Here is a 25147-nt window from a genome sequence, read left to right as displayed (position 1 = left end):
AGTAAGGCCCCACACCCTGCCCCATGTAGGCCCCAAGCCTTGTAGTTAGGTCTCTCCTGACGGCTTCATCCCCTTTCAACACTCATTACTATCCCACATTCGCACCAATGCGTGCACGCGCGCGCACACACACACACTACACATCCAATGGTGGCAAGTGTTACTAGCATACTCCAGGCCATGGAGTTCTTCAAAGGGGCAGGGATCAGTCCTGGCACTGGTCCTCAATGGGGTCATAACCCACCTTCTGCTGTTGTCAAAACCCTCAGAAGTACGGACAACACAAGAGATGGATTCCTGCGTACCAGAGAACTGCACCAACACTCAACATGGGAGAACTTTGAGTACAGAAAAGGAGTAACTTCTTGCCACCTGTTAACAAGTGCAATCTAGTTAGGAGGACTCCTACCTCTGGAGTTTTCGTCGTGCCCATGTGCACACACGCGCACACACACACACACACAACCCCTTCATTAGAAAATTAAGGAAACCATTCCTGAGTGTAAGACAGGTTTCTTTTATTAATTTTTCCTAAACTTGTCTGTTCATTTAATGTTTCTCTTAGTGTAAGAACGTGACCTGGAGCTTTAACAAACCAATTTGGATAATGCAACCTGGATAAATGCTTGCCTGCAAACAAGTCATCAATTATCACACACACTCTCTGTCCTGGCCTCCAAGTAAAACCAATTGGTCTTAAAGCCTGTCTAAACAGAGAGCAAGCAGACCACATCTTATTTCTAGTTTAAACTTTAAACTTCAATTTCATCCCCATCCCAACACCCACATCCTCCCCCACACAAAAAGTTTTCTTAGAAGAAATGGCCATTGCAGACTGAGTCAGTTGCATAAGAATTGGCTTAATCCTGCAGCCAGCACGCCAGAGGAGCTACTGGCCTCACTGCAGGCCAGCTGGAACTCAAAGCATGACAGGTACAGAATGGATAGACTCTAAGGACAGGGCCAAGACCTGGTGCTACGAGGCTTCCGTGCGAGCTTACGCACCGAAGTAAATACACTTCCACCTTCCACCTCTAAGCGGTGTTTCTCTATAGCACTTCAGAACCTGGTAACACTCTAAAATTGTTTAGTGCAGAGATGGACAGAAACTTATTCTAAATAGGCAAAGATCATATTATTTCTAACATAGGCCAAAATTAACAGAGAGGTACTCTGTTACACAGATAACAATTATTACAAAGATCCAAAATGTAACCAACAAAGCTTATAACAGTTTCTAAGGCAGGGACCAGCTATGGCCTCTAATATAGGCTTCCCTTGGAGTTTCCCAAATGCTGCCCTCCTATCAACATGGCCACAAAGGGCAGTCACAGGGAATGCTCTGGTGCACCTGACACTGGCCACGCAGTAAGAATGCGGTGTGGCTCACGTCAGACACCATGCTTCTTTAACACTAATTTCAGACTCATCCAGTACAGTCCAGTGTATCTTAGGGTTTGGGTTTTGGTTTTTTGTTTTTTTTTTTAATCTGTCAGCTGTTTAACACATAAATTGGCAGGTTCGTGGCAGGTATTAACACTTAACATACAAGTGATTGTGAATGAGCTAAGAGAACGTTTAACTCCTGCCCTAGGACTTCAAGCTATACCTCAAATTTACACAGAACATCTCTCACCTGAATGAGCAGGCCAGGATACAAATCTTTACACCGTAATTAACAAGAATCAGTTCCTCAGCTCAATTTACCATGCCTGTATCCAACAATACATCTATCCAATTCTAACTTTCCAGAGAGAAAATTATTTAGACTTGATGTTAGGGGTATTTGTGAACACACTTTCAGGAACATACTTTCTCAGGAAGAGCTTCCAGGTCCAAAACCCTCAGTTATCAACTTGCTGCTGGTGAAGGGGTCTATTTTCCCAAGAGCAGCACATGGCATTTGTAAGAGGAGCTCCCTCACTGGGGGCAGGGGGAGGTAGGGGTGGGAGTCGAAGTGGAGCGAAGTGCAGTGTGAAGGAGCTCAGCGCACGCCCCTCATGTTCTGCTATGTTAATCCAGGCCATGCCATGCTCTAGCCCTCAGAAAGAGGGGACCCCAGCCCCATTCCCACACCAGGCAGGGAGGCTTCGTGGCAATCTCCACAACAGATTTTTGAAGCACAATTTCAAGAGTTCCTGCCACATAGGCCACAATGAAAAGTCTGCTTGACAGCTAGTTAGAACCTCTGCTTATAGCTCAGCTTTCCAAAACAAACTTATCCTTGTGTAAGCATGATTAAACATAAAAGATGTGAAGCAGAAGCTCGGTAAGTAAGACTAACTGGGCTTCTAAATAGTACCATCATGAAAAAGATACAATGCACTTAATTTCGGTATCTAACTATTTAGAAGTCAAAATGCTCCATACATTACCTATATCCCCTCCCACGAAATCCCCTAAAAACTGACTAAGAAATCTCCAGTATTTGATTGCTCTAGTTGATATTTAGAACAAAGTTGACAACTTAAAGCTTTATAATAGTCTGTTTTAATATAAACAATTGTTGGAATCAATCAATGTCCATTTCAGGAAGCTTCTTGTCTGACTCCGAAGGCACAGCTGCGTCTGCACCCTGCTCGGCAGCCTGAGGGCCTGGGCTGTCTCCTTGTCCATCCACTGGTCCATTCTGCTCTGCATTTTTTTGCTCCTCTTTTGGAGGTTCCACTTTGGGTTTGGGCTTGGAAATTATAGGGCTACAGATACTCATCAGCTCCTACAATGGCAGAGGAAAGAAAACCGTGGGTTCTTAAAGATCACCAATTTTACAAGACATTCTCAACTTAAACCTAAGTCCACCCCCTCCCAACCAGAAGCCAGAAGCTGAGATGCACTAATGAAGTTCCCTCTTCAGTGTCACTTTAAGGACCCTTAACAATAAATAACAAGGCTGACAAGAGAAGACTATGAGATACTCAGAGCCATGAAAGACCTTCATTTTCGCTTCGATCTCTTTTGCCTTGACAACTGGATCCGCGGTCAGACTCTGCTTGCTCTGCAGGTTCAGTCTGTTATTCATCCACTCCATGGCCTCATTCGTGCTCTTCTCCACCTTCAGCATGTCTGCAGCGTCCAAATGGTCATACTGGTCCTCCTGCAACCACAGACCACCAGGCAAGTGTCACAGGACGATATTCTCCCCACCCAAATAGTACCTAGTTGTTTGCCATCTTTCAAAAAGGTACAGTCTTTCCAAAAATGAGGCACATTCAGCCTCACCATCCAAATGGACATTCGATTCCTTAAAATAATTAAGAAAAAATAACCCCAGTTTTTAAAACACTCAGGATATAGACTTAAGGGCCAAAAACACTCTGAAGGGTAGCAATTAAAAGACTTCAATGGTATGAAAAGCACATGCTTGACACACAATCTTATGAAGGTAATTTCACAAAGATAACATTACAGGTCACAAGACGTGAGAGCAGAGGTTTAGGCATGCTAGTCAGGAACCAAAACAATAACAAATACAATTTCTAAGGGAGAGCCTTTAGCAACAAATTTTTTTTAAAAATAAGCCCAATTTATCACTCAAAAGTTTCTTACAATGACTGTCCATCAAGAACCTGGAGTAGAGTGGAGTAGTTAGGAACCCAAAATTTGTGAAGTCAATCCTCAGGCCAAACACCCCTCTCAATAGTAACCTTGGGTGTTACTTAAGGACAGTGAGGCTTAAAGCAGTTAGAAGTTACCTGTTAACTATTACTGACATGACCGCCTACCTCATTAGGGTATTCTGAGGATTTAATGAAATAATGTATTTATGGAATGTATATCACAAGCACTCAAAAGAATTGTTAAGCAGTTTACTATTCAGATAGTCCTGCATCTGCGTAACCAACCAACCACAGGCCTAATGGTTTTCAGAAGACCAGGACAGAGCAGGTTAAGTTACTGATGAAGCATTTCACAGCAAGAAAAGGAAATCGAACAATATTGCTCACTTCCAAATCCTACCTATTAAAGAAGAGTAGTTCTTAATAAGACTCTATAAAATGTTATACACATTACACTAACATCCCCAACAAAGTATTATTAAACATTGTAAAAACAGCAAAAAATTGCTACGTAAATGCCTCAAAACTTTACCAAAATAACAGTAGGAAAAGAAAAAAAAAGATACCTTGTTTTTGAAAGAGCTGATTACTTTCATATACTGTTGGATTTGTTTCCCTAGTTCTTCAAATAATTTTGGTCTTTCTTCAGATTCCTGGAATCGCATCTTAATAGGATGACCTAGATTCTTAACATAAGAAAGAATGCTTAACTATCAGGATAGTACTGTTTCTATAATTACTGAGATCTACCGTGAATTAAAGTACATTTCCATGTGCTTGATGTGAAAAGCTCAGTATCAATCCCCATGCCACTGAAATCTATCCTTAGGCTAGATATGAGAATATACCTCTATACTATTCCACGTAAGGCCACTTCAACTTGTCACTGGAGTCCTAATTCTCAAAACACTGCAGGGAGACAACGCAAAAGAAGGTGCCTCCTGATAGTGATACGCAATCCTTAATAAGCATACCTGCCAAAAAACTTTTTGAAAACGAAATCTGATGAAGCCTCTAGATCTAACCATCAATTTATCCAGTGGTGATAAATACCATAGAAGTGAATTAAAGATAATAAATAGCACAGAACTGAAAATCAGCAAGATCCAGACTGGGTGAAAATCTGACCTAGGACATCTGATCCACTTTTTTAAAATAAATGAATAAGGGGGCAGAAATGATGGAAGAACTACACAGAGTTAAGAGACAAAAGCATAAAATGTACAGTCCTTATGGGGAATTCTGAGTCAAACAAACTAAAAACTAATTTATAGGGGCGCCTGGGTGGCACAGTGGTTAAGCATCTGCCTTCGGCTCAGGGCATGATCCCGGAGTTATGGGATCGAGCCCCACATCAGGCTCCTCCTCTATGAGCCTGCTTCTTCCTCTCCCACTCCCCCTGCTTGTGTTCCCTCTCTCGCTGGCTGTCTCTATCTCTGTCGAATAAATAAATAAAATCTTTTTAAAAAAAACAAAAAAATTAAATAAATAAATAAATAAAAACTAATTTATAAAACAACTGGAACTTGAAAACTGAACATATGGTGACATTAAAAGTGATACTAAGGAATTTTTTAAAATGTGATAATAGTATAACTTAAGGTTACATTTCTTTTATGAAATATTTTCAGATTAAATATAACATGAGGGACTTTCTTCAAATAAATGGGAGTGGGAGGGAACAGAAACCAAACAAAGCTGGCCATAAGCAGACAACTGGACAAGCGTTAAAGCTATTGCTGTACTTGAATGTGTCTGACATCTCCAATAATGAAAAGTAAGCAAAAGACTCCATTGGAGAGATCTCACTGGAGAGAGATCTCACTGGAAGCTCTTGTTATCCTTCCATAATGACAGGAAAACTGCAGGTACTGTCCTTGAGCAATTCCATTTCAGAGGTTAATCACAATGGCCCAGTTTGATTGTATTGAATTATCAATCCACAGAAACGTGGAAAGTTCTTCCCATGTGTTTGCATCCTTTTGCAAACAAAGGCCTCAACCTTAGATCATTTTTTGTATTTTTTTAATAAAGTTTTATTCGAACACAATCACTTCATTCATTTACAGTCCTTAACTCAGAGGAAAGGCATGACACTGGACATGCACTAAAACACTCAGTATACCAGGAACAAACGAGGGACCTTTAGTTCTTCAGCCTAACACTCTCCCAACTGAGCTATTTCGGCATGCTCATTTTTTTGTAGTTTTAACCAGAAGGTTTAATGATCAAAATTCTTTAAATATAAAACAAGATACTTTGCTTTACCGAAAATCAAACCTATATAAGCAACCTTGCCTCAACTGCACTATCAGAACCTTTAGGACAGGACCCATCTTTCTAGACTTTGAATCACCACACCAAGAATGCAATCTCCTTCAGGAAACCATTTTAAGTCCAAACTGAATTTTCAGAAAAATAATTTTGTTACTATAAGGTTCTAAAAATAAGAAAATGACCGTAAGTGATAAAGGGTATATTTCTTCAATCACTTTCAGCCTGTCTTCATTACTTGATATGAGAATTCCTCCCAATTTTGAGATAAGTCCTTGGAAATTACAGTGTGGGTTCAGGTTTCAGAACACTTATGCTTTCAAGAACCATTGTTTTTGTTTTTGTTTTACAGTCAGAAGGAAATGCTCTCCATCCTCCAGCTTTATTTATTTTAAGTAAGCTCTAGGCCCATCATCAAGCTTGAACTCACAAATGTAACATCAAGAGTCACATGCTCCAACCGAGTCAGCCAGGCAACCCCAACAATCACTTACTTTTAATTCCGCCAATTTATCAACATAAACTTGCTTTGGCTGGTCTTCTCCATCCTCATATAACCAATTTTCAGTATCTTCTAGTTTCAAGGTAAAACTGTTACGATCCTAAATATGAAGAAAATATTATGATTACATCAGTCAAAAATCAGCTGATTGACCAGTGAAGTCATAGGCAAAGTCTGCAGTATCTCAATTGGCTTTAAAATACAGGGGGGATGGGACAGACAGAGGACACAGACAAGAATGGCAATGTCGTTTTGCTTGGTATCTACAGTTAGTTTTATTATTCTCTCTGCTGCAGGGAATAGGTTTAAAATTCTGGATAATTTGGTTATTTGAAAATTTCAGAAATAAAAACTGCATTTAAAATTATGTAAGCCAGGAGAGCCGGGGTGGCTCAGCCGGATAAGCATGTGCCTTCAGCTCAGATCACAACCCCAAGGTGCTGGGACTGAGCCCATCGGGCTCCCTGCTCAGTGGGGAGCCTGCTTCTCCCTCTCCTCTGTCCGCCGCTCATGCTCATGCTCCCTCTTGCTCACTCTCTCAAATAAATAAATTTTTAAAAATAAAATAATGTAAGCTATAAAAAAATAAAATCTTGAAAGAAATGTAAGCTATGTAACTAAAATACTGTATTGCCTATTTGAAAGCTGCTAATAATAAGCAGGTCTTAAAAGTTCTCCTCATAAGAAAAAAGAACTTTTGTAACTGTGTATAGTGACAGATGTTTAACAAGATTTATGTGATCATTTCATAATGTACACAAATACCATCATGCTGTACTCCTGAAACTAATGTTGTCAATTGTACCTTAATGTTTTAAAAAAGTGAATGAAAATACAGAAACATGAGAGAAGGGTGGGCTGACTTAAAGAAAAATACCAGGTAAATAATAGCATGCAAATGTATCAAAAAGTGATGCATTAAAAAAAAAAAAAGGAAAAAAATGATGCATGATGACAAGACTTTGGGAAACACTGCACTAAAAGAAATACAAAACTTTTCCCCAGAACAGCCCATTTTTAATCATTTGACTATGTACCTATGGATGCCAGCCAATGTGCCTACCACATTTAAGGCTGCTCCCAGAAGACACCTAGCAGGGAGGCACGTACTTACATCTTCACTCACAAACTTCTCATATTCCCCACTAAGCTTGTCTCTCATTTCGTACACATATTCTTCCACTGCGTTCTTGGCATCATTCCTCTCCTTCTCCAGTTTATCCTGCATGATCATCTTACCCTGAGAACAGTATAAATTAGATCTTCAGACAACTGAGACAATATCCTCTTAAATATTAAGTACTGTAATTATAAGAGTGGAGAATCCTTCTTCCCCAAATCCTCTTAGTTCTGCAAACCATCCAAGAAAGGAGAAGTGGAAGTATTAGTCCCCAGTAAATTATGAAGACATGAGTTCTTTGAGTGTGCTCAGAAAAAAACAGTAATACAAATACCAAGATTTAGAAACTCAAAAGCAAAAATAAGGAAAAGAACTTAAGAGAATTTAAGACACTTATTAGCTCCATGTCACAAGGTGGTATACTCTGCTGTAGGATTACTATACAATACCAAGAAAATCAAATGATTCATAGTATAGTTTTAAAAAAAACAACTTCAGAGATAATAATTCAATAATTTGTGTACCAGGGTACCAAACCTTTCATCACTCACAGTAACAAGAGTTCAACACTGACTAGCAATAGGGGAAGGAACTAATACACAAAAGAGCACTACCGCTAATGCTCTGATTTCTCTTACTGATCAACATCCATGACCCACCACCTCAAACATCCCAAGCTCCCAAGGGGACACACACACAAATGAATGTTACCACCTCTAAACCGAAGACATAATGTCAAAGATCTCTTAACAGAGCTTCTAGCTATGGACACATAAAACCATAAAAGAATTCAGGTATCACATGGGATTTGCCCTTGAAGAACTCAAAATTCTAAAATTACTGCCTTGAACACCGAACAACTAAAAATGCATAAAAGGTCACCGAAGAGTCTGAACACTATGGCCACATTAATCTGTTAGCTTCTTGTTCTAAAAGACCTGAAATAACCACCTCATTTTCAATGTACAAGTTGAGCATCTCTCTGTCTATCTGCCACAAGAGCTGGTTTTCAATTGGCAGGTCCACGGTACTGGTCTTCACTTTGGCCTTCTTGGCTTGAGGTGGTTGGTCCATCTTTTTGTCTTTTGATCCAGCTTGAGAGGTCTAAAATAACAAGAAATCATTATTAACAAACACATATACAGACTATCTTAAACTTCCCAATGGGTCAGGTTTCAAGAGCTCTTTTTGGTTTTTTATTAGTTTGCTCTCTAATGATATAAATAACCTGGGATGACTACTTATAATATCTAGAAAGTTAAAAACATAAATATTATATGAGTAGTCAAATCCAAAGAGACAGAAAGTAACAGTGGGTGCCAGGTGCTGGGGGAAGGAAAAGTGAGGGAACGGGGAGTTGCTGTTTATTGGACAGAGAGTATCCATTTGGCAAGATGAAAAAGTTCAGAAGACTGGCTGCACCACAACGTGGAATACACTTACTACTACTGCACCACAACGTGGAATACACTTACTACTACTGCACTGTGTACACACACACACACACACACACACACGTACGTCCCATAATCCCACAATCAGTACATTATCACTATTAAATCTTCTCCAATTTTCTTCCACTCTCCTCTAAACATACAGACGTGCATAAGAAATTAGGAGGGAAAGGGTATGAAATTTTTATGGTTCAGAAACACATTACCAGTAGGATTTCCAAACTGTCTGTACCAACTGACATCATCACAAGGAGTGAGGGAGACCGTCCACAGTGCCCCAGCCACAGACAGTATCTGTTTGCCATTGTCTATTGTTTTCTCTGGGTCAATAACCTTTTCTCACACACTTATAAACCACACTTATTTCTTCACATTGCCTCATCATATTTCAACCAAACTCTCTTAAGATTTTAGTGATTCTTTTTTTCCCCTCAACTGATGGACTTTTCTTATAATTTCTTTAATACATCTGTATGAGTTTTTACTGTTGAACGTGTCCATCTTCTCCTTTGTGATAACCTTCACTGCTTTCACGCTCTCAAAGCCCTGCATGATCCCCAGACTGGAAAGACACTCATTCTAGTTGTTTGTTTATTTAACTTTCAAATTCATCTGATCAACGTGCTGCTCACTGACATGAGGCACAATTTCAAAGTTGTTTCCCCACCTCCTACCCAAGTTAAGTCAGTTTCTAAATGTATTTAACATTGGGAAAAAAAATAAAGTTTATTTAGCATTTTTATTTCATTTCATCCTAGGAAAGGCACGAGTTCTCAAGCCACCTCAATGAAGAAGCCTAAGCAACAAAACCCCCCTGAAATCTTCCACAACGCCGCAGCATGTGATGGGGGAAAGCAGCTCTCTCTTCTCACCAGCTCCCCATGTACACCTCAAATAAGTACTTCTCTCTCACCCTGCTGCCCCCAAGAATATGAAGAACTATCCACCCTGGAAAAGGCCATTCCTTTTCCTCCCATTATGTTTTCTTTTTTATGAGAAAAAGAAATTTGCATTCCATTTGCATAGCCAAATGGAAGTAAACTTTATTAACTGATGTGAAAATGAGTAACAGACTGAAGCCATCTACAGGCTCTGCAGAATTTTTTTAAATGCCACAATCAGAAATAACTCACAAAGTGAGACTCTGCAATGTCATAACTTGAAAGGAAACATGCTTTCAATACTGACACCCAACTTAGACATGAATATTTGGAAGTTAGAAATAAAAAACAGGATTGTAAAGGATTCAAAAATGTTACGTATTCTTTTAAATAAATACCTGGGATAAATATACTATTTACACTATTTACAAAATACATGTAAATACGTTATTATTTAACACACTATCTTTGGGGCGCCTGGGTGGATTAGCACATTAAGTGCCAGCCTTTGGCTCAATTCGTGATCCCAGAGCCTGGGATCAGGCCCTACGTTGGGCTCCATGCCCAGCAGCAGAGTCTGCCTCTCCCTCTGCCCTTCTACCGCTCAGGCGCTCTCTCTCAAATAAAAAACAGATGAAATATTTTTTTAAATAAATGAAAATAAAACACTACTTTTAAACAAAAGACAAGTGTCAGAGAGATAACAAAATCTGAAAAAATTACCTCTCATTTATTTGTAAAGAATAAATTATGGGTAGGATAAATTACAGTAACAGCCATTCAGAAACCAACATGAACCAATCACCAGCCTAGTAAATCACGGTTTCGGAGCGCATTCTTCCCACATACCAAAGGGACTAGAGTTCAAAGTTCTTGCCAAACATACTTTCCAAACCCACTACAAAATCTTGCTTAAAAACTTCAGACATATAAAGAACTCCTAATACAGCTGACCCTTAATTAAAACAGGTTTGAACTGCAGAGGTCCACGTATATACAGAGTTTTGATAAATAACAGTACAGTTGTGTTAATGTATTTTCTCTGCTTTATGATTTTCTTAGTGACATATTCTTTTCTCTAGCTTACCTTACAGTAAGAATACAATATTTAATACAGGTAACATACAGAATAGGAGTTCGTCAACTATTTATGTTATTGTGGTCAACAGAATGGGCCATTAGTGAAGTTTTGGGGGAGTCAAAATTTATATGCAGATTTCTTTACTGCATAAGGGTCAGCACCCCTAACCTGCACACTGTTCACGGGTCAACTGCGCAACTACCTTCTAAGACACAGTATCTCATGTGTGTGGAGAGAGAACAAGTCCTGTTCTAGAACACAACTTCTACCTCCATTTCTTCAGACTCTGCCTTATTCTCCGCTGGCGTCTGCTGCTGCTGCTCAGCATGCGGTTCCTCCTGGTCCACTTGCATCTTCTGAAAAACAGGTCACAGCGAGTCCTCAAACTAGGAAACACTAACGGAAGACGAAGCAACCTTCGTGACACAGGGGCAAAATCCCAGGGTATGGAATTTCTGATCCATTACCAGCCATCAAAATGCCTAGACTCAAATTCCAGACCTGACGCATATGTTACCTATTAACAGGGAAGTTTTCCTCTCCAGATCTCCGTTAGTAAATCTGTACAATGGAGTCAACACTCGCCCTGCCCTACCTGTACGTAAACAAGGGTGGCTGTGGAAATGCTTTGTAAACCAGCCCAGTACTCATCCTAAAGGAGTGGGGCAATATTTAACACAATGTCTCTGAAGAGAGCAGGAGTTTCTCCCACGCTTCCTCATGAGTAAATTTCTCTCAAACGTCCCAACATTTTCAAGCAGTTTTTAAATTAGTCTTTTCATCCTCACAAGTACAACCATTGTGCACATTAGGGGAGGTGAACACCTTGAGAATTCTGTTAAGAGAACAAAGCCTGGGGGCGTCTGGGTGGCTCAGTCAATTGAGCTTCCAACTCTTGGTTTCAAACTCAGGTTGTCTCATCAGTTGTGGGATTGAGCCCCCCACCCCCACCCACGTCGCTCCCCACACTCGAAGATTCTCTCTTTCTGCTCTTCCCCCAACTCACGTGCATATGTGTGCACTTTCCCTTACATAAATAAAAAAAAATAAAATAAAAAAAGAACAAAGCCTGACAATAAGACAAAGAAGGGAAAAGTTTGTGGAGACCTGGATCACTAACTATCAATGTCTGCAGCTCATAATAAGAATGACCTCAGAGGCTTCTAAAAGTGATACCTGGGCCTTAAACCAGACCAACTCACTAAGACCTCTGGAGACTCGAACATTTGTAGTTTCATAAAGCTTGATTTTGACGCACAGTAAGGATGAGACCCAGGGCATGATTCCAATAAATGACTGTAAAATCAACTTATGAAAATAATCAACCAAGACTCAGAGCATTCTTCAATAGTAAGAATCAAGAACAACTCGAGAAGTCTGAAGAGGGAAGCCAAACTATATTCCATTTCCATTAGAACAACTGCATAAAGACCTTCTGCTAGTTCACCCGTGGCTGGGATAAGGGGACACAATGCAAACCCACTCTCAGCAGCTCTGTCACAAGGTCCTCCCTTGCCACCCAATTTGTTAGAATTTCTAGACAAGTCACCTCTACACCATCTTAAAGGGACTAAAATGGTATAAAATGTCCAGATTACCTCTTCCTCCTTTGCATTCTGATCTGTTTCCATCGGTTCCTCATTCTCCTCAAACTTGAGCACTTCCACTAGAGATGCACTGGACACACTGAAGATGCCATGGACATTTACTCGAACCTTGACTTTCACTTTTGAACTGGAGCCATCAGACTGAGGAGTGACTTTCTGAACTAAAAACTGAGCTAGGGACATATGAAACAAAAGAGAACACATAACCTGAGAGGACGAATTCAAACATGAATATATGCCCATGCGGCCAGGTTATGCCCATTTCTCAGTGACAGGTCGGTAACGTGACACTTCAATAAACCAAGCAGGTACTCTTACAATCTTACTAAATCGTTAGATTTCTCCTTCTTCTCTCATAGCCAAACTCTTAGTACCTTATCTCAATTAAGGACTCACACATCTCCTAACCGTCCAAACATTTTCTTACCTCTGGTCCCTTATTCCAACTCATCTTTATATGCCACTGCCAGGGAAGTTTCTAAACCGACGTCACTTCTCTACTGAAAAAAACCCTACTGATTCCACACTGCTTCTGTCATTTATCAAGAAATTGCCATACACTGAGAGTCAGTTACTACACCAGAGTTTTACTTATGTTTTTCAACTCACGAAACATGAATTCTCATTCTTATTCCTGTTTTACAAATGAGGAAAACAGAGTAGGTTAACTTTCCCACAGCTTCTAAATGCCATTCAGGATATTCCTAATACTTTACTCGTGTATCCTCAGTCTGTAATGATCATGTAACTGTAGTTTCTCTCCTCACCTAGTGTAATTTCCAGATTATAAGAGTTTCTAAGGGTCTCTGAAGATGCTAGCCAACATAGCTCCATTACCTAGGATTCCAACATTAACAATTTTCTCATGATTTTCTGTGTACATCTTATAATTCTGTGTTAGGGTCAAAACTGAGCTCAACTCCTTTTCAGTATCTAAGTATTATCACATTATGCACAAGGTATACCCACTATGTGCATTAACCAAGAAATACTGCCCACACAATTGGAGATCCAATTGAATTGTAACCATCCTGCGAGTAGTGACTGGTCACAAACCTGAAAGAGGTTTTTTGTGTGGGATTTACAATATCAAATTTCAGAATACTATACTTGCTCTCTCCTAGTTCTCCCAAGTACATAACTTTTCTTTTTTTTAAGTTCCCAATTCTACTTACCTATAGCAGGATCTGGGTAGGGCAAATCCTGTGGGGAACTATAATAGGCCTCAAGAGTGAAAGGTTCCTTTCTATAAAATGTGAGTACTTTAGAGAAAGGAGCAGAATGATTTTTTGTAAAGACTTCACAGTCACTAGATGGACGAAAAAGACAAAAAACACACAAATTTAAGACATTCCTGAACACTTGGACCAATTTACTCTACATCTGTAATTACTGTAGTTACTCTTCTCATGCTCTCTCATCTGGCATCATTTCCAGGATATAAAAGGTTCCAAGGGGAAAAAAACTTACATATATATCTATAGATACATGTGAAATCAGTTTTAAGAAAAGGAATATAAATATACTTAAGTACGTAAAAGGCACCAATTACTTCAGCAGAATCAATTATAGTAAACTACTAAGTAGGGACACAAATTTATTCTCGAGACTAAATAAAGTAAGGCATCACTTCACTTCATGCACTGTAATGAAATGTTACAGATCTACAGAAGTTGAAATGGAGGGCAGTTTTTCACTCAGACTTAACACTAAGTTAACTGTAAGTATAAAAATAATTAATAAATATTACCTTAACCCTTCTTCAGCTGGAGAATTCCATCTCAGAGATATTGGATATGGTACTACATCAGTTATAGAAAACTCTCTGACTTTGAAAGCAGGCGATAAGATTGCACACTAGAATAATAATTTTTAAAAATTCCATATGACAAGTACAGACATTATGAACTGTTATGAGACCTATAAATAATGACTTCAAAAAACCATCAACGTTTTTTAAGTGTTTACACATTAATAATTTAATGATTTATTAGTAAGTGGTTTTAAAAACTTCTATCATTGGTCAAATTAACTATTCTCTAGCCATGACTTATCATTTTCCATTAACCCAAACCTTTAGTTAATTGATGTACGAGGCTACTTCATACATAGACAATAGATAATGCACCAAATTCTAGTAATATTTCAGGCTTACGGATGTTTCTAGTAAATTAATTCAGCTTATTGCATATTATAGAGTACAATTGCATTTATCAACACCACCTATGCTATCCATTGCAAAACTAAACTTTCAGAATCTTACACCTAAAGATCGTGCAAAGCTAACCTCAGCTTACTTGCTGGATACAGAAAAGCAATGCCGTCTTTGGCACAATGACCTATAAAACAGACAGCTACCTGTGAGAGAAAGCTCACCTGCAAAGCACAGCCTCGAGTGACAGCTTCATCAGCATTCAGTGTGGTACTAAGTTCTTTACCAAAAAATCTGCTGATCTTCTCTTTCACCGCAGGGATTCGTGTTGCGCCACCAACTATCTCCACCGCGTAAATATCTTCTTTCTTTAACTCTATTTTAAAATGATTAGAAGAGACACTGAGATGCAAATAACCTTTAAATTAGTACTTTACAATTAAATAAAAGAGCAATGTAACATCTTAACACAATAAAATAACTTAGATTCGCAGCAAAACCCCACCACTTACTCACCCCCTCACACCATCACCACCACACACACACACACACACACACACACACACACACAGCTGCAGCATCTGAAAACAGGTAGGTGTGTTCTGATGCACCAAGAGACAGGGCCAGAGTGGCACGACATTGGGACTTAAGACAACCGGGCCATGAGTACTGAACGCCCTACACAGTAGAGACCCCATAATCTCTGAAACAGTCCCACATAAAAAACTGTTAAAACATCAGTAGTTCAGCGAGCCACAGGGGAAATAAGAGGGCCTTGAAATCTGAGTTACCCTTGACAGAGCATGAAAGAAAAAGGTATTCGAAGCCCACCTAGCCACATCAGCACTCCATCCAGAACACAAACATAGTACAGATTATTAACACAAGTACAGCCTCTTCCTAACAGAAGTAAAGAAGGTGCATACCAAAGCTCTTCTGTCACCCATAAAATACTCGTCACACCACCTGGTTTCCTGGTCACATTCTATGCAACAAATACTGACGATATGTTGAGAAGGGCTATTTAAAGAAATGGGCTATCCCCCTATGGAAAGAACATGCCAGTTTGCCATAATCACACTGATTTAAGAGCTGACCTTTGTCAAGATGACAGTACATCTCAACACTCTGAAATACTTAGCAACCAACACAACAGTGGACTCCAAGTAAAAGCATGCTGAAGGTTGTAGGAAATCAGTGATACATTACTGAATCAAACATCTACTTTTAACTAGAGATAAAATTAAAGCATCCTGTTAAAATAACTATGTGGTTATCACATCCTCCCTTGGCTGTATTTCTCAGTCAGCAAAAGGTTCAGACAGAAAAGCCTGCACAACTACTACAAGCAGCAATGCAAAAGACAATTTTTACCACTATGAAATACATGGGATGTTTATATCCATCTGAGTCTGAATTAGCTTTCCTGAGAAAACTATCAGATGTCTCTGGACACCATTATCATAAGAGGTAGGGCCAGGAAGGGGGGAGGTGCTCCAGAGGAAAGATAAGACACAAAAAGCAGCTTAATACAGCAATGAAGTACAGTCATAAACAACATTTTCCAAAGAGCCATGATTATACAAATAATTCAGTCACAGTAATACTTACTGGCTTGTTCCAAAACACTACGAAGGGGTGGCTCCACTCTAGCTAAGAGATCATCACACATCTCCAGAAATTTGCCCCTATGAAAAAAACAGCAATAGGTTTAAATCACATTCCACTTTTATGTGGGGTAATAAACAGCTATATTCAAAAAGGCAGATAATAACAAGTATTGTCAAGAATGGAGAGAAACTGGATCCCTCATAAGTTCCGGGTAATGGGTGGCCATTTTGGAAAAAAATTTGGTGGTTCTTCAAAATGTTAAATACAGTGTTACCATATGACCCAGCAATTCCACTCTACGTATATAACCCAAAGAACTAAAAACATACGTCCGCACGAAAACTTGCACATAAATGTTCTTCACAGCAGCATTAGTCACAACAGCCAAAAAGGTGGGGAAAAACCTAATTTCCATCGAGTAACATTCAGGAATAAAAAGGAATGAATACAGTAAGAGACTGACAAATGTTAGAACATGGATAAACTTTCAAAAAATTATGCAAGGTGAAAGATGCCAATCAAAAAAGAACACATATTATATGACTCCATTTATATGAAATGTTCAGAATAGGTAAATCCCAAGAGACAGAGAGTAGATTAATGGCTCCCTAGGGACTGGAGTAGGAAGAACAGATGACAAAAGAGAGCTCATGGGTACAATTTCTTTTTTTCTTTTTTTTTTAATACACTTTATTTTTTATATCAGTTTTAGGTTTACAGAGAAATAAAAAGAAAGTACAGAGAATTCCCACATACCCCTCACGCGCCCCCCTCCCCCAGTTCCCCTCTTAACATCTTGCATGACTGTGATCACACTTCTAACAAGTAATGAACCAATACTGATGACAATATAAATTAGGGCTCTAAAGGTTTTGACAAATGTATAATGATAAGTATCCAGCTTGATGGCATCACACAGAGTAGTTTCACTGCCCTAAAAATCCTGTGCTCCACCTATTCATCCCTCACTTCCCCTGAACCCCTGCCAACCACTGATATTTCCACGGTCTCCATACTTCTGCTTTTCCAGAATATCATCTAGCTGAAATCAAACAGTATGTAACCTTTTCGAACTGGCTTCTTTTGCTTACAATTATGCATTTAGGGTTCCTCCAAAATTTTTTTATATCTTGATAACTCATTCAGGGTTTTTTAATGAGATGATAAAAATATTCTATAATTGGGTTGTGGGGATGGTTGCCCAATTGTGTGAATATACTGAAAACCACTGATCAGACACTTTGGATGAATATACTAAAAACCACTGATCAGATGCTTTAGAAGTGTGATTTTTATGAATTCTATCTCTGAGGTACAAAATAAACACACACGAATGGCAAATATTTGAAACCATCTATACCAATACTGGTGAGGATGTAAAACTAAACTTACAAGTTTGTGAGAGTATAAAATGAGTTTTATCCCTACTAGCAAAAAAAAAAAAAAAAGGAAAAACTAATTCCCACAACTATAAAATTCACCTATTTAAAACATACAATTAAATGGCTTTTAGTATATTCAGAGCTGTGAAACTATCATCACAATCAATTTTAAAACACTTCTGTCACTATTAACCAATATTCCCTTTGACCCCCTCACCTACCCCTCATGCTGGACATTCCATATAAGTACAATTAGACAAAATGGGGGACACCTGGGTGGCTCAGCTGTTAAGTGTCTGCCTTCGGCTCAGATCAAGCCCCACATCGGGCTCCCGGCTTGGCAGGAAGCCTGCTTCTCCCTCTCACATTCCCCTAGCTTATGTTCCCTCTCTTGCTGTCTATCAAATAAATAAATAAAATATTTAAAAAAATAATTATACAAAATGTACTCCTTTGCAACTGGCTTCTTTCACCCGGCATAAAGTTGTCAAGGTTCATCCATGTTATAGCATGTATCTGTACCACATTTTTTAAATTGCCAAATAATATTCCATTGTATGGACATACCACATTTTGTTTATCCATTTTAGTAGTTAATAGACATTGGGGTTGTTTCCATTTTTTGGCTATTAGAAGTAGTGCTGCTATGACCATTCATGCACGAATTTTTGTATGCACATGTTTTATTACTCTTGAATGTATACCAAGGAATGGAATTGCTGAATCATACGGTAACTCTAGGTTTAACCTATTTTAAGCGACTGCTGAACTGTTTTCAAAATGGCTGCACCATTTCAGACTGCCACCAGTAGCGTGTAAGTATTTCTCCACATCCTCCTCAAGGCTTTTGACAAGAGCAATCCTGGTAAGTGTGAACTGTTGTCTCACTGTGGTTTTGATTTGCATTTCCCCAACAGCTATGATGTTGAACATCTTCTCATACCCCTAACTAGCCATTTCTTTATCTACTTTAGAGAAGTATCTATTCAGATCCTTTGCCCATTTTTTAATTGGACTGTCATTTTATTACTCATCTGTAATCATCTCTATATATTCTGGATACAAACAGTATAGTTTTTTAATCTCTTCATATTCTGTCAAATAAATACAAAGAGCAACTAGGATAGCAAAACCAAAACCCAATTAACACCCACAACAAAAACAGATAACAGTATCCGCCACAAACCCCAAAATACAAATGGGTAAAGAAAAACCACCAATAATTATACAATTCCTACGAAGCATCAGTATCTGTGCAAAAGGAAGCAGAGGAAAACAACGGGACATATAATGGACCTGAAAATATAAACCAAAAGTCAGCAGGCCAATTTGAAAACAGCAGGTGAAGCCAGAAGGGGTTGGCACACCCCAGAACAAGAGAATATAAAAAAGGTCCTCGATACGGTACGTTAAGAACCATGCTAAATAGGAACCAACGAACTCTCCACAGTAACCAAGTTAAAAGTTTCCTTCAAGGGGCGCCTCGGTGGCGCAGTCGTTAAGCGCCTGCCTTCGGCTCAGGGCGTGATCCCAGCGTTCTGGGATCAAGCCCCACGTCAGGCTCCTCTGCTAAGAGTCTGCTTCTTCCTCTCCCACTCCCCCTGCTTGTGTTCCCTCTCTCTCTGGCTGTCTCTCTGCCAAATAAATAAATAAAAATCTTAAAAAAAAAAAAGTTTCCTTCAAGAAAAAAAGGCCACAATGAAGAAAAACTGCTGATAAAATCCAAACCAAAGAGAACACTGGAGACAAAGGAAGATTAAAGAAAAACAAAGTTAAGAAGCCACATTTTTAAAATATTTCATAAAAACAAAAGAGGGGGGCGCCTGGGTGGCACAGCGGTTAAGCATCTGCCTTCGGCTCAGGGCGTGATCCCGGCATTCTGGGATCGAGCCCCACATCAGGCTCCTCTGCTATGAGCCTGCTTCTTCCTCTCCCACTCCCTGCTTGTGTTCCCTCTCTCGCTGGCTGTCTCTCTGTCAAATAAATAAATAAAATCTTTAAAAAAACAAAACAAAACAAAAGAGGGCACTATGGAGCAGTGAATTCAGAAAAACTCTTAAATCACACTTCCAGTCTAAAAGTTCGGGAATACTTGGGGGGAAAAAAAAAAAGGAGGTGTCTAGGTGGCTCAGTCAGTTGACCGTCTGACTCTTGGTTTTAGCTCAGGTCATGATCTCAGGGCCATTAGATAGAGACCCACATCAGCTTCAAGCTCTGCAAGGAGTCTGCTTGAAGATTCTCTCCTTCTCCCTCTGCATCTCCACACTAACACTCTCTCTGGCACACTCTCTCTCATAGTAAGTCTTTTTTTAAAAAGTTTAGGAATATTACAGATTTCACATAAAAATGAAACTACACAGGGACACCTAGCTGGCTCAGTCAGTACAGCATGTGACTCTTGATCTTGAGGTCATAAAGTTGAACCCCACACTTCCTTGGTGGCTCAGTCCATTAAGTGGCTGCCTTCAGACTCCAGTCATGATCCTAGGGTCTTGGGATGGAGTCCCACATTGGGCTCCCAGGGAGCCTGCTTCTCCTCTCCTTTTGCCCCTCCTCCCACTTGTCCTCCCTCTCTCCCTCTCAAATAAATAAATAAATAAATAAATAAATAAATAAATAAATAAATAAAATAAAAATAAAATAAAATAAAATAAATAAAATAATAAAATAAAATAAAATAAAATAAAATAAAATAAAATAAAATAAAATACAAAACAAAAAAAATGAGACTAGGCAAATCCACTAAGACAGAAAGTAGATTGGTAATCGTGTAGGGTTAGCATGGGAGGAATGGAGATAACTGCTAATGGATATACGAGGTTTCTTTTTGGCCTGATGAACACATTCCAAAATTAGATCATGATCCTTATTGCAAAATCTTGTGAATATACTGAAACCACTGAATTGTACACTTTAAAGTGTGACATATTTTATGGTATATGAATTGTATCTCAATAAAAAATGATACAGAAAATCAAAGAGCAACAAAGAGAATTAGAAAAACTAAGAGTCAGAAATAAAGGAACAAATGTCAGAAATGAAAAATAACCTAGAAATGTCATAAGGACAAACACCCCAAATAGTGGCATAGAGGGATGAATGGAAAGAGAATGATAAATATAGATCATAGGCAAGAAAGATCCAACATACTTACATAAGAGTTTTGAAAGAATAAAATCAAAGTACTAGAACAGAACAAGTACTGAATAATGTAATTCAAGAAAACTTGCTTGGTTTTTAAATAGCTGTGAAACTACATACTGAAAACACACACTGCGTACCTGGGAAAAAATTATCAAAAACAACCAGCAACAAAACCCAATTATTCTGGTAAATTAGGCTTTCCAAAAAGGGGGGGGGGCTATCCAGCAAAAAGAACAAATAACAACTGAAAAGTACACTGTCACAATGAGACAGCAATGCTATATGCCAAAAGAGCATTATTTCTCCATTTAAGAGAATCAAGGCAATGAGCACCTGGCTGGCTTAGCCAGGGGAGCATGTGACTCTTGATCTCAGGGTTATGAGTTATGCGACTCCATCTCTGGGTTATAAGTTTGAGCCCCATGTTAGGTACAGACATTACTTAAAAATAAACTCTTTAAAGAAATAAACAAATAAGATAATCAAGGAAAGATATGAGCTAAGGTTATGTTCTCTCCAACCAGGTATAATGTGGAAAACCGTCATCAACATGCAGGAAGTTTACACGGTTCATATGTGCCATTTTTTTAAAAATCTATTAGAATATCCTACCAACAACCAAAATGATTAAAACACATTACCATAAAGCAGTAGTAAATAACAAGCCTCAGCAAGGATGTGGTGAAATTGAAACCCTAATACATTGCTGGTCAGAATGTAAAATGGTCCAAATGCTGAAGGAAATAAATTGGCAATTCCTCAAACCACTAAACACAGAATTAGCATATAACTCAGTAATTCCACTCCTACATTTATTCCAAAAAGAACTGAAAACAAAATAGTCAAATACTTTTTCATGAATAGTTATAGAAACACTATTCATGATACTAAAAGGCAGAAACAACCCAGAGGTCCATCGGTTGATGAAAGGATTAAAAAAAAAAAAAGTGATGTTATCCATACAAAGGGATTATTATTTGCCTTAAAAAGCAAAAAAGTACTAATACATGCTACAATGTGAATGAACCTAGAAAGCATTATGTTAAAGTGAAAGAAGTCAGACCCAAATGAAGCAAAACACACAGTAATAATACCATTCATATGAAGCATCCAGAAGAGGTAAATTCATACAGATAAAAAAAAAAGTAGTGGTTGCCAGGTACAAGAGGCAAGAGAACTGCTTAATGGTTATGAGGTTTTATCTTGCGAGTGATGAAAACGTTTTGTCACTAGATAGAGCTGGTCACTGCACAACAATGTGAATGTACTAAAAATGCCAGAGTTTTTCACTTTAAAATGGTAATGGGAGGGCTCCTGGGTGGCTCAGTCGGTTCAGTATCTGCCTTCAGCTTGGGTCTGAAGGGGTCCCGGGGTCCTGGGGTCCCGGAATCGAGTCCCTCATGGGGCTCCCTGCTCAGCGGGGAGCCTGCTTCTCCCTCTCCCCTGCTCATGCTCTCTCCTGCTCTAATAATAAAATCTTTAAAAATAATAATCATAAAAATAAAATAAAATGGTATGTGAATTTTACCTCAAAAAAAGTTAATTAGAAAAAAGGCTACAATGTCAAAAGTGATCCGGTTTCATTAGTTAAAAAAAAAAAGATTTCTGGTGAGCATTACAGACTATGAAGACTACAGAGCACAGAATATGACAGCTTTGCACTCATGTACACAAAATACAACTGTCTTAAAAAAAAAAAAAACAGCATACAGGTTAACTGTTTCCAGTTTTTAAAAAGTATAAACTACTTAAAAATGTCTACTTGGCTCTGATTATCACAAAACGTTCCACTAACAATTTCTGAGACACGCTGGTACTCCCCTACCCCCCAATCTCCCTAACACACACACACACACACACACACACACACACACACACCTGCTGCTTAATAAAAATGAAAACCCTCACTTTCAAGTGGAAAGGAAAGGGGACTACAAACGTGGTTTCTAGGCACATTAACATAATTCCAATTCCATCTCAATTTTCTGAGGGTAACTGAGGCCATACTTCCCGAAGCAAGCCATCAATTGTGCCTAAATTTCTACCAGTAGAGTTCACATCCTAAAGAACTTATCACTCTCATCATCCAAGCAACCCAAGAGACAACAGTAACATTCTGGGTGTTTCTGAGGATAGCCATGAAACGTCAATTACCCAGAATTCTTGCAGCACTGTACAAAAAGAGCTGTTGCCCACAAGTGACCCTGAACTACCCAAGAACACTAATTCTGAATCAACAACTAAATCAAATTCAATACTCTTCAGCATTAAAGCACCTTGCCCTGATTTAAACTACTAACTCACATGTAATGCATGCACCTATCAACTGACTAGATTAATCAGAACAAAAAGATTAGTCAACACTCAGAATAATCAAACCCAAACTTGACATAAAAGGCAGGATCCTGGATGTTGTCTAATTTTTACCAACAGAAGTTATCTTACAGCAACCATGATAATATCAACATTTAAATAAATAAATGCTAATAGAAGTGGAGAAAAGTAACAGTTCAGCTTAACATCAAAATACTGATCTGGTTACCTATTCATAGTCCCAGATACATCAACATCATTCATAAAACATTCGATGCTCAAAGGGAGGTCTGAAGCATTTGCACTCATCAATTTCTTGAGTTTCTCACATTCTTGAGACAGTCGTAATAATGCACGGATTTTGGACTTTATGTCTAGCTTATATTTCTTCCCAAATTCTTCACAGAAGTGATTTACTAACACCTCATCAAATTTTCTGCCTCCCAATGTTGTGTCAAATGCAGTGGCCAGAACCTTAGGAAAAAAGATGATAATTAATTCAAAAATGTACCAATCAATTTAAAAATTTATCATGATATATATTTAACTGGTAAATTACAAGTAGGCACATTAAGGCTGAAACAAGGCAATGTTGCACCTGTCATTTTATCACTGTGAAAAGAGACACTATAATCCCCAATTTACAGACGATGCTACAGGCATAGACAGATCAGATAATCTGCAGGTCACAAAGCTAGGAAGTGGCAGAAGTACAATTCAAAACCCAATCCCCTCAATTCCAAAATCCAAGCCCTTTCTACTACATCCATCTGACTGCAAACTAAAATTATATATCCAAGGCCAAATGCAGTAACACGTCATTACAGAGTTCTGGTCTTATCACTGTCACAAAACTATGAATAATAGCAAAGCCCTACCTCGATGCAGTTTACTACCAGGAAAAGATGCTAAAAGCTTAATTCACAGCAACTTGTAGAAGTCTCATTAGCTTTGATTATCCATTACCCAAATCTTAAGCAGATTAGAAGCAAACGCGATCTAATCTAATTCAGTAACAGAGGTAGGCTAATTACATTTTTATGAAAAAATAAAATCAATAAGAATCTTTTCAAAGACATTAAATGTCGTGGGGAAATTTTAATATATTAAGTAAAGAAAAAAAAGGACACAGAACTGATTACAGTCTAATTCTGTTTTCTTCAAAAGACTAAAATGAAATACAGCATCCTATTCATAGTAGTAAGACTGTGAATGCTTTTTCTGTCCATATAAAGGTCTTCCAAGTTTGAGGGTGTTTTCATAATGAGTATTTTTAGAATTAAATTTTAATTGCAAAACCGATAGATAACAAGAGATAATAAAGGACAATTTTGGTGGGGGGAAAAATGTCAAGTAATCACAAATATACATCACTTTGACCCAAAGCCAAAGCTGAATTATATGGCCAGTAGCTTCTGTTTAAAAAGGTGAGAGGTGCCTGGGTGGCTCAGTCAGTTAAGCGTATCACTCAGTCTGGTTTCTTTTTGGCCATCCAAGTTTTAGTCCCCACACTATTTTCCCAGAACGCTCAAAACCAGGGCACCTGAGTGGCTCAGTTGGTTGGGCATCTGCCTTTGGCTCGGGTCATCGCAGGGTTCTGCGATCAAGCCCCGCTTCAGGGTCCCTGCTGGGCTGGGAGCCTGCTTCTCTCTCTCCACCAACCCCCTTGCTCACTCGCTCTCTCTCAAATAAATAATTTTTAAAAAAAAGAAAGAAAAAGATCACACAAAACCTTAAGATAAAGAACACAATCTTTGTCATCTCTTGCTCAGTGTAAAAAAAAATACACAAAAGGACTACATGTTAAAGAATCCTAATAAGCCTGCAGGGTAACCATTATTTTCTGCAAATTTAGATTAGAAAAGTAAGGATCAGAAATCTTAAGGGGCGCCTGGGTGGCACAGCGGTTAAGGGTCTGCCTTCGGCTCAGGGCGTGATCCCGGCGTTATGGGATCGAGCCCCCACATCAGGCTCCTCCTCTATGAGCCTGCTTCTTCCTCTCCCACTCCCCCTGCTTGTGTTCCCTCTCTCGCTGCCTGTCTCTATCTCTGTCAAATAAATAAATAAAA

The 25147-nt window shown here is 38.8% G+C and overlaps 1 protein-coding gene across 1 annotated transcript in view; it reads right to left on the bottom strand.

Annotated features, from left to right (window-relative positions):
• Positions 1-496: 496 nt before the first annotated feature.
• The window catches only part of HSPA4 (heat shock protein family A (Hsp70) member 4), a 46595-nt gene continuing 21944 nt past the window's right edge, over positions 497-25147 (bottom strand). Inside the window, exons 7-19 of the mRNA XM_002912908.4 lie at positions 23308-23552; positions 16240-16316; positions 14853-15004; positions 14227-14333; positions 13652-13785; positions 12468-12649; positions 11139-11225; positions 8405-8557; positions 7448-7573; positions 6326-6433; positions 4124-4243; positions 2933-3094; positions 497-2716 (exon numbers count right to left, since the gene is read on the bottom strand). Coding sequence (XP_002912954.1) covers positions 2513-2716; positions 2933-3094; positions 4124-4243; positions 6326-6433; positions 7448-7573; positions 8405-8557; positions 11139-11225; positions 12468-12649; positions 13652-13785; positions 14227-14333; positions 14853-15004; positions 16240-16316; positions 23308-23552 — 1857 coding nt within the window. The 3' untranslated portion in view covers positions 497-2512. The remainder of the gene's footprint in view (positions 2717-2932; positions 3095-4123; positions 4244-6325; positions 6434-7447; positions 7574-8404; positions 8558-11138; positions 11226-12467; positions 12650-13651; positions 13786-14226; positions 14334-14852; positions 15005-16239; positions 16317-23307; positions 23553-25147) is intronic.

The sequence above is a fragment of the Ailuropoda melanoleuca genome, chromosome 3 (assembly GCF_002007445.2).
Source record: "Ailuropoda melanoleuca isolate Jingjing chromosome 3, ASM200744v2, whole genome shotgun sequence".
NCBI lineage: Eukaryota > Metazoa > Chordata > Mammalia > Carnivora > Ursidae > Ailuropoda > Ailuropoda melanoleuca.
This window is presented reverse-complemented; position numbering and strand designations above follow the sequence as displayed.